Below are 15,655 nucleotides of genomic sequence, written 5' to 3'. Positions count from 1 at the left end.
ATGAAATAGCCCAAAAGCGGTGCTGAAAAGTGGCGTTAAAACACAAAAAATCAAATGTTTACACATTCATAAAATTATTATAGATCTTTAAAGATACTAGGTCCATTTTGATCACATAACTCTTCAAATATTTCGTTATCTGCATGTTTTTTGTTTTTGTTTTTGATATGTTACTCTGATCGAGCGATCACGATGAAGTTAAATCCAGAAAAGCGCTTCGGATTGCTGTTGATCACGTGTTATCTTTTTAACATTGAATTACTGTAACAGTAAATATATTTTCGTAATACTAAATCTACACAGACAGAATGTTTGATCTATATGATATACATGTAAGTACACTATACACTCTCCAAAGTTTATAGACAAAGGCAAATATCGGCAAAATGTTTTAATTCTTTGTTAATTTATTACAATCCTGCTTCTAACAGCATTCGTCACACAATAAAATAATAAAGCTATATATACTTTTCGTTGGACCCTTTTATAATATACAGTCAAACCTGTTTTAAGAGACCCTTAGAGCAAAAAAAGTTGTCTCTTTACACAGGTGGTCTTAATACAGGTTCAATATATATGAAATGTACTACAGAGGGATCTAACATTCATGGTCTTTTAACACAGGTTTTTGCTTAATACAGGTGGTCTCTTAAGCAGGTTTGACGGTATCTACAAAATATGTTGAATAATAATCGTTGATACTTGTTTTTATTCTAACTTTTAAGAAACTGTTGAGAAATATATTTTGTATATATTTCGTTAGCCGATTACGAAATGAAAATTATCAAATTTAAAGATCATTTTTATCAATTTTAGAACAAACTCGGATGATACTTCTTTCATGACTAAATGAGAAATCAATATACGATTTCAGAAAGCTTTGCAATAGTTTTATTATGCTAGGACTTCACAAATGTTGCCATGATTGTATCGATGACAATGTTTTATAAGAATGCCAATGGCCTTTTATCCTGTGTTGACAGTTTGCTGTATTATTGTGTAAATTATATTGAACCAATTCTGGCGGTCGTACTGCCAAAACTAAGGTGGTCTTGATGATATTGCATATATAAGAGTATTCAAACATGTATCCCATATGAGTCATGATTATTTTTCCTGAAAAATATTCATCTCCATTTCGAGTTTTGTATCGTCCATTTTAATTTCACGCACTAGCATGCGGTATTGTAATATTCGGTCTTGAGTCCACTCCCAGAACTTAGCAATGTCTGCAAACACCGTAGGATAGCTCATACACGAAGAAGATCCCCACGACGTCACCCCAACTAGAATGTATTGGTTCTGTACTTTACAAACCAGAGGCCCTCCGCTGTCTCCCTAAAAAAAGAAACTCATTTAACTTTAATTTTGAAATCTAACGTTATTATTTCATTATTATTAGTAAAATAACAATCTGTTTTATTATTATATATTTGATATACTTATCTGGAACTCTTACATGCATTGGCTTAATAAAACACATGTGTATTATAATACACTACATTTAAAATGCAATTAACAGGTTAGCCTGTTACTGTAATTGTCTCAAGTTAAGGTAAGTTAATTTCCACCTGACATCTACGTCATTTTATTTCCAATCTCTCTGATCCAGCATCGTATAGTTGATACCATTACTATGATTTGAGATAAGCGATGTAGTGAATGCTTTATAAATAAGTAATATAACATCATGATTTTTTTTTTTAAATCTCAAACGAGTCACGTTCTGTGATGACATGAAACAGTTGGTTCTTCTTATTCACAGTCTTTATTTTTGCCGATTATAAAACAGATAGCGATTTCCAACAAACAATTATAGTCACGTTTACAGCAACAATGTTTATCTATAATATAGTTACACAGTTACGTAAAGGATCAAATCGTAAAATGTTGTGAATGTTTAAGTTTACCTCACTCGTCGCCGGTTTTTTTTATGAAAGGCAAAAACATTAGTTCGTTTTTCTAAGCTATTGCTGTACCGTCTGGTCGGTTGCATTTTGAATTGATAATATCATATCTTTGTTTTATCATAAACATAATGATTCACGTTCTCGCTGTGACATGAAAGAGGTAGAAAGTCTCTTATCTTTGTCGAATATAAGAAACTGACAGCAATGTCTAACAAATCGACACGTTTACAGCAACAATATATATCTATAGTCACACAGCAACAAATCATAAAGTCTTAAAATGTTGTTAGAATTGTTAGAAGTTTTAAGTTTACCTCACAAGCTGCCGTTTTTTTATGAAAGGCACAAATATTTGTTGGTTTCACTAAGCCATCCCAATACCGTCTTGAGTTGCATTTTGAATTGCTTATAACTTCAATCTCCGCTTCTTGTAACGTTACTGCTAAGTGACCATAACCGTCAGTTTCTACAATAAAAAATAATCGAAACTTAAGTTAGAAAGCTAAACAAACTTCTATTCCCTAAATAGTTCCCGATTTTTTTTTATTTTGCGGTTTCATCTTTACTAATTGATTGTGTTTTCTTTGAAAACTCAAGGAGAAAGGGTTCGATCAACTCGTCATTAAAGGGGAATAACTTTTGTGAGTATTCGACTGATGACGGGAATTGAGGAATTCATTACATTCTAAATGTTTTTGTTACTTTCTCTATCTATAACGATTTTTAAGATATAAGGCATTCATTCATTTTACATGTATGTTTTGGTTATAATTCGGAATCGTGGGACACGTTTTTCAATCAAGATACAACTAGGACCATTTTGACAAGTATATTTTCGTGGGAGAAGATCTATGTAAAATGAAGGACAACGGACTTTGCAGACGGTCGACTACTATGAACAGTGAACTCGTGGTCTTAAAAGATCGAATCAAAACACCACAGGCTTTTGATCACTGAAAGATGAAATTCTGAGAATACTCGGACACCCAGGCTCCAATAACAATATGAACGATTACGTTTTTTATAATACGCGGAGTGACATTTGTTGTGCACGAAAATCTACCAGTCGCCGACAAATGAAATACGTACATTTTGCATGTTTGTGTAACCTATCGCAAAATGTAAAAATCCATTGTTATAAAATAATTTTGCTTCCGCCATCAACCCATTTACCGCTCGAAATTCATCTACTAAATTATTATTTTGACAAGAACTACCGATTTGAAACTTTACTTACTTGACTCAATGTTCTTAGATGCTGCAGATGGAAGACGTACTAAAATGCAATAAATAATAGATCATACGGAATCATTGTCATATTTTCAATAAGCATACTTGTTATAAATACATGTACATGCATGTAGTTTGTAGCCAAAGGAAAGGCGTATACAGGATTTATCTCTAGGCTGAATTTGTTAATTCCATATTGATTATATGTATAGGGGGAAGGTTGAGATCACACACAACATATTCAACCACGCCACGTCAGGGATATCTAGCCTTTGTTCGTTTTGTGTCGTAGATAACTAACTGCTCTTGTGTTTTCCAGAAATAAATCCTTATATTTTGACATTTCTTTTCCTACGTTAACATTTACTTTGTATATAGTAGGACTGCATGGTCAGAACTATTCTCTCATTTTTTTTTTATTTTTTTTTTGGGGGGGGGGGGGGAGCGTTTTTGAATTTCTGTTTCTTTAGAAAATTGGTTTATAAAGCTGTATGAAATTAAAGAATCGTTGGCAAAAGCCCCAATCGTATCACATCGATCTTTCATTATTAAAATAAAAGGGGGACCGCAATGAAATGTAAATTGACTTGATCGTGTTACTATTTTTACTCGTAGAGACGATGATTTTTTTGATTTTTTTTTGGGTGTGCAGTACGTAGTTATAACAAAGAAGAAGTGCTTACTTTACATTACTTTTTTTTAATCAGTGGTACTTTTAAATTATTTCCGAGATAATCTGTGTTCACCTTAGAACTGTATCCACACTATATTTCAACACTAGCCAAATTGTACCGCGGTTTCGCGGACATCTTGTAGTCGTATAAATATATTTACCCATTGATTTGATTCCCCATCCTGTAATGAAACACTTGCATTTTGTGTAATACAGCGTTTTGTGAGCAATACCAGGAATTGGCTTGACACGATAAGATGGCGTAGCATTTCTTTCTAGAAATAATATGGCTATATCATATCCTTTAAGAAAGTTATTGTCATAATTTGGATGCTGAAAAGAAGATGAAGATATTATAATGTTGTTCACACACATGCTGTTTTTTTTTTTATCATTATTCAATTCTTCAACATATATATGTTTAGACGAGTTGTATATATATATATATATATGCATGGGTTCGAATCCCGGCGAGGGAAGAACCAAAAATTTGCGAAAGCAAATTTACAGATCTAACATTGTTGGGTTGATGTTTAGACGAGTTGTATATATATATATATATATATATATATATATATATATATATATATACAACTCGTCTAATATATATATATATATATATATATATACAACTCGTCTAAACATCAACCCAACAACATTGTTGGATCTGTAAATTTGCTTTCGCAAATTTTTGGTTCTTCCCTCGCCGGGATTCGACCCCATGCTACTGTGATATCGTGACACCAAATCGCCTGCACTGCAGCCGTCCCGCTAGACCACACGACCACCTGGGCTCTCAAAAAAAGAGCTTTCGCTGGCCGTGTGTTACCTTTCCACGTTAGTTTTAATCTAGCGGCGTACTGCAGTACATGATATATAAGGCATGAAGATGTTATTGTTACAGATCAGCTAAATTATATAATTTACAGATCTAACATTGTTGGGTTGATGTTTAGACGAGTTGTATATACATTATGTACACAGCCATGTATCACCATCATTGATGGCGATCCGATGGATACATCTGTTGTAGGGTTGTCACTGACTCAGACGTACTTATATATATATATATATATATATATATATGTATATTAAATTTACAGATCTAACATTGTTGGGTTGATGTTTAGACGAGTTATATATATATATATATATACAACAGATATATTACATATTACACAAAATTATCCGTGACAAGGCAATGTTTTTAAGTATAAAAAAGTTATAAAAAAGTAATTTGACAAAAACTTAGATAAATTTAATATATATTTATCAGTTCTTAAAACAGTTATAACTAATTAACATCTTTGTTCCTGTACCAGTTTAATCTTAGCCACATATAATTTTCGTTATTTAGGGTTTGTTCCAAGTCGCCTTATCTTGACCGTCACTTGTTTTCGTTGTTGCATGTCTGAAATCGATTTCTCGGATGAAACGACTGATGCACTATTCAACATTTTTGGAAATCACTGTAATTTATATGTATAAATATATTTTGCAAACGAAAAAGGTTTGTAATTTATTACTTACCACGTTGAAGCTTTTCACTGGGATATACTGTTCATAACCCTCCCAGAAATACCTATTGTACTCTCCTACTACAACACTTAACCCACGTCTCCTAAAAGAAAACATAGCTTGAACAATCTTTTAGTGTCATATCTACCTTCATTTTGGCATTTCATGTAAAATTAAAATATAGGGCCTCGGTGACCTAGAAGTCGAACTGCTGTATCACGGACACGACTGACACACCATTTTTCAATCTTTCAAGATTTATTACTCCTGAACGGTGAAAAAGAAAATCTTTTTAAATATAACTTGACCATCATCTTTTCATAAGAAGCAACATATTAAAACTTGAAAAGATTTCGTTGAACGGTTCATGAGTAAATGCACGGACATTGTTTTGGCAGTCGCCTGTGCGCTTCCCGCACGGATATCTGCCTTCCGTACATTTCCAAATCAATAACAGATTTTCCATCGAAAAATTCGGTTAAAAATCACAAAGATTTATAGTATTGCAAACAATGTTTGACAATACGGACTCTCGGGAGAAAAAAACCTGGTACCGATATAAAACGATCCGAAATGGTAAGCACACCCTGTTCCACATGCGTAACATTAACTTCCCGATTACATATTTTTCAATTCTAAAAAAAGCTTACCTTGATCCGTCCAGACAATGTGCTGCTGTTATAACAACGTCATACGTTATAAGTGTACCTCCACAGAATACACCATAAGCCGATATTAGTCCAACCTGCCACGGCCATGAACTTAATGAAGCATCGCGACCTCCAACAATAAAACTATCTGGTACCCTGGTCTTCCCTCCATTTCTCACCATTAAACTATCTGGTACCTTGTTCTTCTCTTCTCCTTTAACTATAAGACTATCTAGTATTCTAGACTTTTTTCCAGCTGTTTGTTATATTAATGAAAAAGACAATTATTAGTTCAAATATTATAGGCTAGAGTGGAAATAAGTATTACCGAAATGGGTAGAAACTTACTTCTTAAATGTGATATTATCTCTCTAAAGAAACAAAATGAATTGAGCACTATGACGGCTCACTAATGACATCCTCGTTTCAATTTTTTGGTTAAAATAAAGTTATAGATTAAAGGGTGATATAACGTATCACAATTTATCATGCTCACAGGAGGCCTGTATGATTTCAAAATTCAGAGTGCCTTGATTTTTAATTCCGGAGAATAATGCGACGACAATTTTATATATGGCGGTAACGGCCTTTACGTAAAAATGTTTTCAGTGTTGCTGGTCTATTCGTCTGTTACTTCGGCAATATCCGGGTCTTTTCCTCGACGTTAGATTTCCGATTGTCCCGTTTTACCATTTCCTTTTTTTACGTGACAAGACTACTTTTGTTTAAAGTTGTATAATTATGGGTTTCTATCTTATCCATTTTTTTTAATGGCCGTTCACTGAATCTAATTATATATCTCAGATTTCTTTATGCTCATAAGACTGAGAATAGAGGGGGAGGACAGGGGTAAGGGAGACAGGGAGAAAGGGGTAGGAGAAAGGAGAAAGGGGGTGGGAGAAAGGAGAAAGGGGGTAAGAGAAAGGAGAGGAAGGCTGGGAGAAAGGAGAAAAAGTTGGAGAAAGGAGAAAAAATAAAATATCTCTCCATTTAAATTTTTTTCTAATATTTCAAGATAAAATATCTCAAAAGGAGATGTTTTATTCTAATGGGAGAAAGGAGAACGGGGGTAGGAAAAAGGAGAAGAGGGGTGGGAGAAGGGAGAAGGGTACCCCCTGTCCTCCCCCTCAGAATAGCGCGCGAGTTACTATAGCCCTGTCTGAATTTTAATCAGATTGACCGTTCTCTACATTGAACTGCAAGTCTTTGCTGTACATATTGTAGCTGTTTAGTCTTCCGTTGCAGTATTTAGATTGAAAGCAGTTTGAAAAAGAAAAATGTGTTCGTGTATTATCTTATATATAATATATTAAATGTTGTTTACATTTTGGAGGTAAAGAGATTGAAAGTGCAAAATTATATAGATATCTTGGAATCACATTTACTCCTAGTGGTATATTTAAGCAGTGTAAAGATGAATTATACAACAAATCTTTAAAAGCTTGTTTTAAGCTACAGAGATGCTTGTCATCATCCAACCCTAGTATTGCCTCTTTTTTACATCTTTATGATCATACAATTAAACCCATACTATTATATGGCAGTGAAATATGGGGAATGTTTAGAACGAATTCAGCTGCTTGTAAAAAAGATAATGATTATATATTAGAAAAAGTCTTTGGTCAGGATTCTTCTGAAAAAGCTCATACCAAATTTATGAAATATATTCTTGGTGTAAACAGAAAGTCAAGTAATATTGCTGTAATGTCAGAGCTTGGTAGATTTCCTATGTATTTTACTATAATTTTATCAATGTTAAAATATTGTCATAGACTGGAACAGTTGAAAGAAGGATTACTATTTGATGCATTTATATGTTGTAAACAGTTACATAGCTCTAATGTAAATACATGGTATTCTAGTATAGATTATATTCAGAGAGAGATTGAATTACCAAATTTTGACCAATCAATTGGTTCTTTATGTCAGTATGTTAAAAATAAACTATGTAAAAGTTATTTCACATTTTGGAATAAACTTAAGTATCAAACAATTAACTCCCAAAAAGGGAAGCTTGGTACTTATTTTTCTATAAAAAATTGTTTTAAAAAAGAAAAATATTTAGAATTGCAGAACTTCAAAAAAAGACAGTCAATTTGTAAATTAAGAATAAGTGCTCACTCTTTAAAAAAAGACAGACAGATATTCAAAAAAGCATATAGAAAGATCTCAGCGTCTTTGTTCTAATTGCTCACTTGGTAAAGTTGAAGATGAGCTTCATTTCTTATTAGAATGCCCTCTTTACGATATTCAAAGGGACGATTTTTTTAAAGACATTTCTAACAACTGTTGTAATTTTATAAATTTAAATAAATCTTCTAAATTTTTATGGCTCTTGACCCAAGAAAATGTTACTCTTATGGAAAAACTGGGCTGTTATATTTGTGACTGTTTTGAATTAAGGAGATCAGGTATGAACACTGACACTAAGTCAAGTAAATAATTTGAGAATAAATACATATACATGTATAATGTAATTTTATTATCCTTTTATTCACAATATATACAATGTATGTGGTTTTTAGCTTGATTCTGACCAATGCTTATATTCCAAATATATATGTATATGCCTCCATTGTTATTGTTACCAATTATGTAAATCAATTGTATCTGATTTTATGCCCTTTATGGGCCCTGTAATTTGGGAAATAAAAATATTCTATTCTATTCTATTCTATTAAAAAAAAGAAGATATGGTATGATTGCCCATGAGACAACTCTCCACAAGAGGCCAAATGACACAGAAATTAATTATGTTTGTATATAAAATAAATCTGATTGAATAAGATAAGCAAATGTAATTGAAAAAAATGTGAATGATCCGAAAATTTAACAGGTTTTAGGCGCGTATCCAGAGGGGGGGGTTCCGGGGGTTGGAACCCCCCTTTTTTTTGGCCGATCAATGCATTTGAATGGGAGCATATAGCTGGAACCCCCCCCCCCCCCCTTTACTCTGCGTTGGGAACCCCCCCTTTTTAAAATGGCTGGATCCGCCCTGGGTTTCTTGACAAAACATAACAGCAAGACAAATTAATTAATGAATTAAAATATTTACCTGTAGAATTTCCTATGAACAAACAAAGCGACATCACAATAACAAGTCTGAACATTTCCTGTAAAAAAGAAATACATTTATTTTTGTTTTTATCTTTTACTGTCATCTTGTATGTGACAGTTCATTTTAAAAAAATACAATATGGGGTCTTGGTAGCCTTGTGGTTTTAGTAGTCAAACTACTTCATGTATATCTCTAGTCTGTCAACAGTAGTTTGTGAGTTATAATCCAGTGGAGCAGTGCCGCCCGACTCCAACCTGAATCGACTAGGATTGTCAGTTTTCTTACAAAAGGTTGGTGGTTTGCTTCGCACACTCCAGCTTCCCCCAGCAATACAAAATGACCGCCAAGAAAATAGCACAAATGTGCTGTAAGTATCGTTTAAAATCAACGAATAAACCAAAGCTACAATGCAAATCATAATACCTATAACATATAAAAAAATACTTTTGATTAAAGGCAATAAATTGAGGGTGTCGGGCAAGTCGTGACATCAAATATTTAAAACAGATCAAAACATGCCACATTCATTTGTTAAGCATTACAATTGTTAATGGTCAATAATGATTAGATCAATGAAGCTACATTGTACATAACAGTATTGAATCTTTTCATTGTGAACTGAATAATTATTCACGACATATTTGATGCCTGATTTTCAAATATATTCTTTGATAAATAAAATTACTTATTTTCAATCGATTTTCGTAAATGTTTGATGCGTTGTACATCTATTCTTTTTTTTACGTTAAGCCTAACTGTCAAATGATACATGTATAAATATATATATGGTGTAAAATAGTATTATTTATATACCTTTTCAAAAAAAAGATTTCAGAATAAATCCCTGTCCAGAACGTCCTTCGTCAAACAAACATTTTAATTATAATTACACTTAATGTATTTTATTCCTATCTAGAATGTCAGGCCTCAGTACCAAATATTACAGTAACTAAAGAATTCCAATGAATTTGAATTATATTTAAAAGAACATATATGGCGTTCTGTTAATACAAGAAACTTTTCGTAAAATTTTAATGGAACCGTCTCACTGGTCAACCAGAATATCGTGAGATACGTCACTAAGCTATCTACGTCACATGTGAATTAAAAAATTCCATGAAGAAAACACGTCATTATAAACTTATCATTGATAATTATTGATTACAGTGTAATAGTATTGTCTTGTGAAATGTATCCAAAAGATAATTCCACTTATTGTTTTCAATATTTTTGTAATTATTTCACGAAAGAAAGCATAACTGGTTAAATGTGGTTTGTTTAAGGCCCTGCTGCAAATATTTCACATATATTCAGACGAGGACATTCTAGAGAAAACCCCAAAATATTCTGACAGCATTATATTCCACATGTTCAAATTGGTGAGTTCCAATGCCGACTGTGATAACGTCCTATCTAACTCCCTATTAAATCCCGTCAAAAAAGTATTATAATATGAGCATGTGTACGTAGTCCTTGTCGATCAAATACTATAGAAACAAGTTAGATTCAGAAAAGATGAACAAAAAATTAATCAGAGGCTTAAAAGTTTAGCAAAAGAACAAACTTTGAAGTTTCCTGGCATTTGTGTTTACCAATATAACAAAACATTACGATTTTTATTCTCATTCAATCTAATATAAATTCATACCTCTTTCCACCGGTTCTAATCGTCGAAGGTAAAAGTATAGCGAAGTAACCGATATTATCATTATAAGATTGACAGACTATTATATTGTATAATTATTTTAAAACCTCTCATTTCCTGGAGAGGTCTTAAGATGGAATTAATCGACCGGCATCTATTTTTGGAAAAGTCAATTATAGTACTTTAGAAGATTGAACTATTCGTAGGTCACAAGTTCAGAAATACATTTTCTTGGAGGTTAAAGAAAAACTTTTTGTTTTCCTTCTCGCCTTTAATCAAAAGCCACTAACGCAATTTTTGGCTTCTAATTTGTTGTTCAATTTCCTTACTGATTAAATTGTTTTGATGTTATGTTTTAATTATCCCGTTTTGGGTTAAGAATAGGTTATGTACATGCATGCACAGATAAAATTAGTTCTTCCGTTTATTCTGAGGGAAAAAAACCAGACGATCTTAACGTTATTACGGGTTTAAAACAGACAATTAGTTATACGTGTCAGAGGGTATGAATGCGGTTTACAAAATAGAAAATACCGGTAAAAGGGGGGGGAATAGAAACGAAGTCACAAAATTATAGATATAAGATAGTAGTGAATTGATAAAAGAATTACGAAAAAAGGTCAACAAAAAAACTCACACAAAGAATGAAGAAGAATAACACCTTAAATATTTAAAAAAAAAAAAAAAAAAAAAAAAAAAGAAATGCAGAAATGTAGACTTTCCTACTTACCATCCAGACCCTCTCGACATGTGTTATATTATCAGAAAAAAATTAACGGATTTGAGATATAAAACCGGGATCTTCTTAACACACAGCTTTATTTTAACCAAAAAAATCAGAATGTTGCGAGTATCTGCAATCGTTCTTTTCACTCTCTTTATTATTGAAAACGTGTGTTCGAATACTTGTGGACATGACAACTGTGAAACAGCAATTGACATACCATTAATAACGAAACTAAATGCACCCCTCAAAGCAGAGTTAGATATTTCAAGTCTAACCCTACAACTTAAGGAATTAGTAGCAAAACACGTGAACCAGTCTGTTTCTAAAGCAGTGAATGATTTCGTGGAAAATATTTTGGATAAAACAGTTCAAACAGCTGTGGACATACTACAGACGTCTAATGATAATACTTTATCTGCTTTTCGACAGAAAATCGAAGGTAAGGGACAAAATTTGACAAATTCATTATAACACTCTGTAACACTCAGAAACGTGTCCTTCATCCCCCAAACGTGTCCAAAAAAAACCCAAAAATTCACCCCAAACGTGTCCGATTCCCCCAAACGTGTTCCCATCGATGTCACTGAACTGCAAAACATGTCAAGATGTAAAAAAGCGTCAAAGCTTGTCATTTGTATAAACGTGTCCATTTAAAAAAAAAAAATAAATAAATAAATAAACGTGTCCCATCCCCCGATTTTTTTTTTACTGGAATTATCATTCTTCTCAGTATCATAAATGCGTGAAGAAATTAAATCAGACACTTCGTGAAGGGAGAATGTCACATTCTCTGCGCGTTTCTCACTGAAGTCATTTAAAATTCGGTCTTAACTAACTCTTATTTTTTTTAAACTAAAATCCCACCTAGTGTTAGTCCAAAATAGCCGTTAGAAGTTAGGTCCAATCTTAAATTCCCGGTATGATAGAATAACATATTTACAGTATAAATAAGAAGATTTGGTATGATAGCACATGACACAGAAATTAAAAAGCTACTAGTATAGGTAACCGTACGGCATTCAACAATGAGCAAAGCCCTTACCGTATAGTCAGCTAAAAAAGGCCCCGAATTGACAAATGTATCAAAGGTATCGCTAACTTGATATCTTTCAAATAATGCATTAAATGTTTGCCACTGGACGTTATGTCTCTTGTTTATGTGTCTTTAGTGATGTTCGAAACCTAAATTTTATTGAAAAACCTGATAACCAGTTTATGATTTTAAGAGCTTTTAAAATATCAGAACTGTTGAAAGAAAGGAAGTCAATTCTGCTGACAAAAAGGTGCAATATTCGGATTAATATAAAAGGCATCAACGGAGTTTACTAGTACAAAATAATTAACATAGTAAACAATTAATTCGACAGTACAAGAATTATATGTATGCTTGCTAAATGCGCATGAAATACTTGCAACTAGACAATAATCAATTTCAGTCAAAAGCCAATTCATTTGATACAGATTAAATTTGCAATAATTTTTATGCTAATCATTAACAACTGCATGGAACAAGCTTATGCTAATAAATGACCACTTCAACAACTGTGTCCCTCATCACAGAATTGCCGTAAACGTCATTGATTTTGGGACATGCATGTGTTAGCGCTTATTTTAAGACGTGAGACGTAGTGGCGAGTAATAATGGACACGTTCTTGCGAATAAAAATTATTGGACACGTTTGATGGTTATGAAATCGGACACGTTTGGGGAAATTGAATATTACGGACACGTTTTAGGAGAATATACTCGTTTGGGAGAATCAGGCACGTTTGGGAGGCAGGACACGTTTGGGAGTGTTACATGTATATTTCAGAAGAATCCGTCATTTTCATTGGCCAACAACAATAGGGACACTCTCCTAAATCAAATATTATTTCCGTGTAAAATAGACTGTACCAGAGGCGGATTTAGGGGGGGGCAGGGGGCCCGCCCCCCTTTTTTTGGGAAAAAATTTGGTTGCTTATATAGGGAATCACTGAAGCGTGACTGGAGCGGGCCCCCTCTTAGGTCAGTCAGTGGGCCCCCATTTATGAAAATTTCTGGATCCGACACTGTGTACGTGCTATGCGCGTTAATGTTTAAATAATATATAGAAATTCAAACGAAAAAACATTTTATAAATATTGATTTCATACTATTAGCACAATGAAAATAAGAATTGAATGATTCTTTTTACAATTTTATAGGAATCGTATAGATTTATAAAATGAACTGCTTCTGCGCTTCATACAAAATGTCTTTTGGTCAACACTTTTACTCCCAATGAAATTTAAAAAATGAGCATCAAATTCTAAAAAAAAAAAAGGTCCTGAATAGTTTTACATCTTTTATCATGCATACAGTTAGTCAGGAATTATACATTTGTATCATGCATACAATTAGTCAGTAATACATTTTTATCATGCATACAGTAATAAATTAATTTGGTGTATTTAGTTACTGTCTTCTGGTTGGTTAAAAGTATTACTTTTATTTTCAATGTCGTTAATTTTTATGGCGACACGCCAACTCTGACGTTGTGTATTCATACGCCAACATGTTTGTACGTTGTTATTGTTAATATGATTAATATAAAAAGTTCTTTGAGCCTTATTTTTTATAGAAATTTATTTATAATGAATGGCAATAATTCATTTTGAATTTATTGAACCATAAAATTATTTTTTGACTCTTTTCACATTTTACATAATTCGCGAATATTCAGTTAAATGTGAAGAGTCAAAACTTAATATTATAGTTCAATAAATTCAAAATAAATTATGGCCATTCATTAAGTATTATATGTACCACGCTATTTACGAGTTAACATATTTAAACGACAAATCCGCAGGATGAGTTCGTTTGAATATGTTAATGAGTAAGGCGTGGTGTATATGTTTTGTAACATCATTCACAAGTGGCCTTGTCACGGAGCTGTTATAAGGCACTGGCTTTTAAGACTCGTGTTCATATATACATATTTATTATAAACAGGTTCAAAAATATACACTTGAATTAATTTACATTGCTTTATATCTAGACACATCCATTCACTCTCATTAACTATTAATCTCAACTCTCCCGCAAGATTATTTCAGATGTTCAAATGTAAAATGGTATTACATGTTATTCAAATCCGAAGTTTTTGTGTCGCCAAAATCAGAGGATGACGAGTAAATGTGAAGCGTCTAATGTTAGTTGATATGGAATCAACAGTCAGTAGGCATGTATCGGGAGTAAATAATGTATGTATCACTTCGGAGTCGGGTGATAAAATTCAATTCAAGATTGGAAATTAGTGTGATTTTGTGTATTATATGTTTATGTAGTAGATAGTATTTTTTCTTATCAGTGTATTACCGGATTAGATATTCTGTGTGATTTTTCATGCAACGTAGATTTAGGAAACTTTATTGTGTTAATGAAAATGTTTACCGTATTGATGTTGTTTTGCGTCATTGGGCTCCAAGACAGTAGAAAAACTTTCGATCAAGCCTTGAAAGAAATTTGTAAACTTATAGAACAGCATACCATCCTGAAACAGATGGCGTATTGGAACGTTTAACGGAACATTAATCGCAATTTTATCAATGTATGTTAGTGGACACCAGCGTGATTGGGATACCTTTATTCCTTTTGTTTTGTTCGCTTACAGAACTTCGTAACACGAAAGTATACAAGAGACTCCGTTTTTCGTAATGCATGGCCGTGATCCGGTACTACCAGTGGAAGCAGTGATGTGTCCGCCTACTAGAGCTTTCTTACAAATTGACGAAAGGTACGTATGCTTGACGAATCATACGTAATACTCGTTTAAGGGATCCTTTATTTTGACATATTTAAATAATAGTCGTGGAACTTCGGACAATTATCCTACATGCAACGACAGTTATTAAATTGGACTTTTCCGATATATTTATAGGATGTCGGGACGTACAATATGTTAAAATATGATACCACCAGGTCGGATGAGATAACACTACAAAATATCCTAAATATATCTAGTAGTCAGACAAAAAAAAATGCCCCTAAAAAACTAAAACCCGACCCCTCCCCTACGTATACTCTTCAATATTACAATGTTTTGAATCATCGCCCCCCCCCCCCCCCCCCCTTTAATGTGTATATATGATATACCGGGGCAATGGAACGAATATTTTAGCGTATAATTGCGTTTTGCCTATAGTCCTCAACATTCATCAAATATTAGCCACTGGACGATAAGTGATAACTTCGCGTCTATCTTCCAAACATGTGTATTATT

The 15,655-nt window shown here is 33.0% G+C and overlaps 2 protein-coding genes across 4 annotated transcripts in view; one reads left to right on the top strand and one right to left on the bottom strand.

Moving 5' to 3' along the window:
* Positions 1–378: 378 nt before the first annotated feature.
* On the bottom strand, positions 379–10,717 carry LOC139485891 (elastase-1-like). Of its 2 annotated transcripts, none has more exons than XM_071270543.1 (8): positions 10,688–10,717; positions 9,037–9,094; positions 5,982–6,237; positions 5,344–5,434; positions 3,975–4,146; positions 3,148–3,186; positions 2,225–2,376; positions 379–1,338 (listed from the first exon to the last, which is right to left on the bottom strand). In XM_071270543.1, the coding sequence occupies exons 2-8, from the start codon at positions 9,089–9,091 to the stop codon at positions 1,108–1,110; spliced, it is 996 nt and encodes a 331-aa protein (XP_071126644.1). In that variant the 5' UTR covers positions 9,092–9,094; positions 10,688–10,717; the 3' UTR covers positions 379–1,107. The 2 variants fall into 2 exon arrangements, with proteins under 2 accessions (XP_071126644.1, XP_071126643.1); XM_071270542.1 differs by lacking the exon at positions 10,688–10,717 and adding an exon at positions 9,853–10,092.
* A 759-nt stretch (positions 10,718–11,476) lies between these two features.
* Positions 11,477–15,655, top strand: part of LOC139485890 (collectin-11-like) — a 30,129-nt gene continuing 25,950 nt past the window's right edge. The window contains exon 1 of one of the 2 annotated variants that reach the window (XM_071270541.1): positions 11,477–11,850. In XM_071270541.1, the coding sequence (XP_071126642.1) occupies positions 11,526–11,850 (325 nt within the window). In that variant the 5' untranslated portion in view covers positions 11,477–11,525. The remainder of the gene's footprint in view (positions 11,851–15,655) is intronic. The other variant, XM_071270540.1, reaches the window with a different exon arrangement.

The sequence above is a fragment of the Mytilus edulis genome, chromosome 8, assembly GCF_963676685.1.
Source record: "Mytilus edulis chromosome 8, xbMytEdul2.2, whole genome shotgun sequence".
Classification (NCBI taxonomy): Eukaryota; Metazoa; Mollusca; class Bivalvia; order Mytilida; family Mytilidae; genus Mytilus; species Mytilus edulis.
The sequence above is the reverse complement of the archived record's forward strand: the minus strand, read 5'-3'. Positions and strand labels throughout refer to the sequence as shown.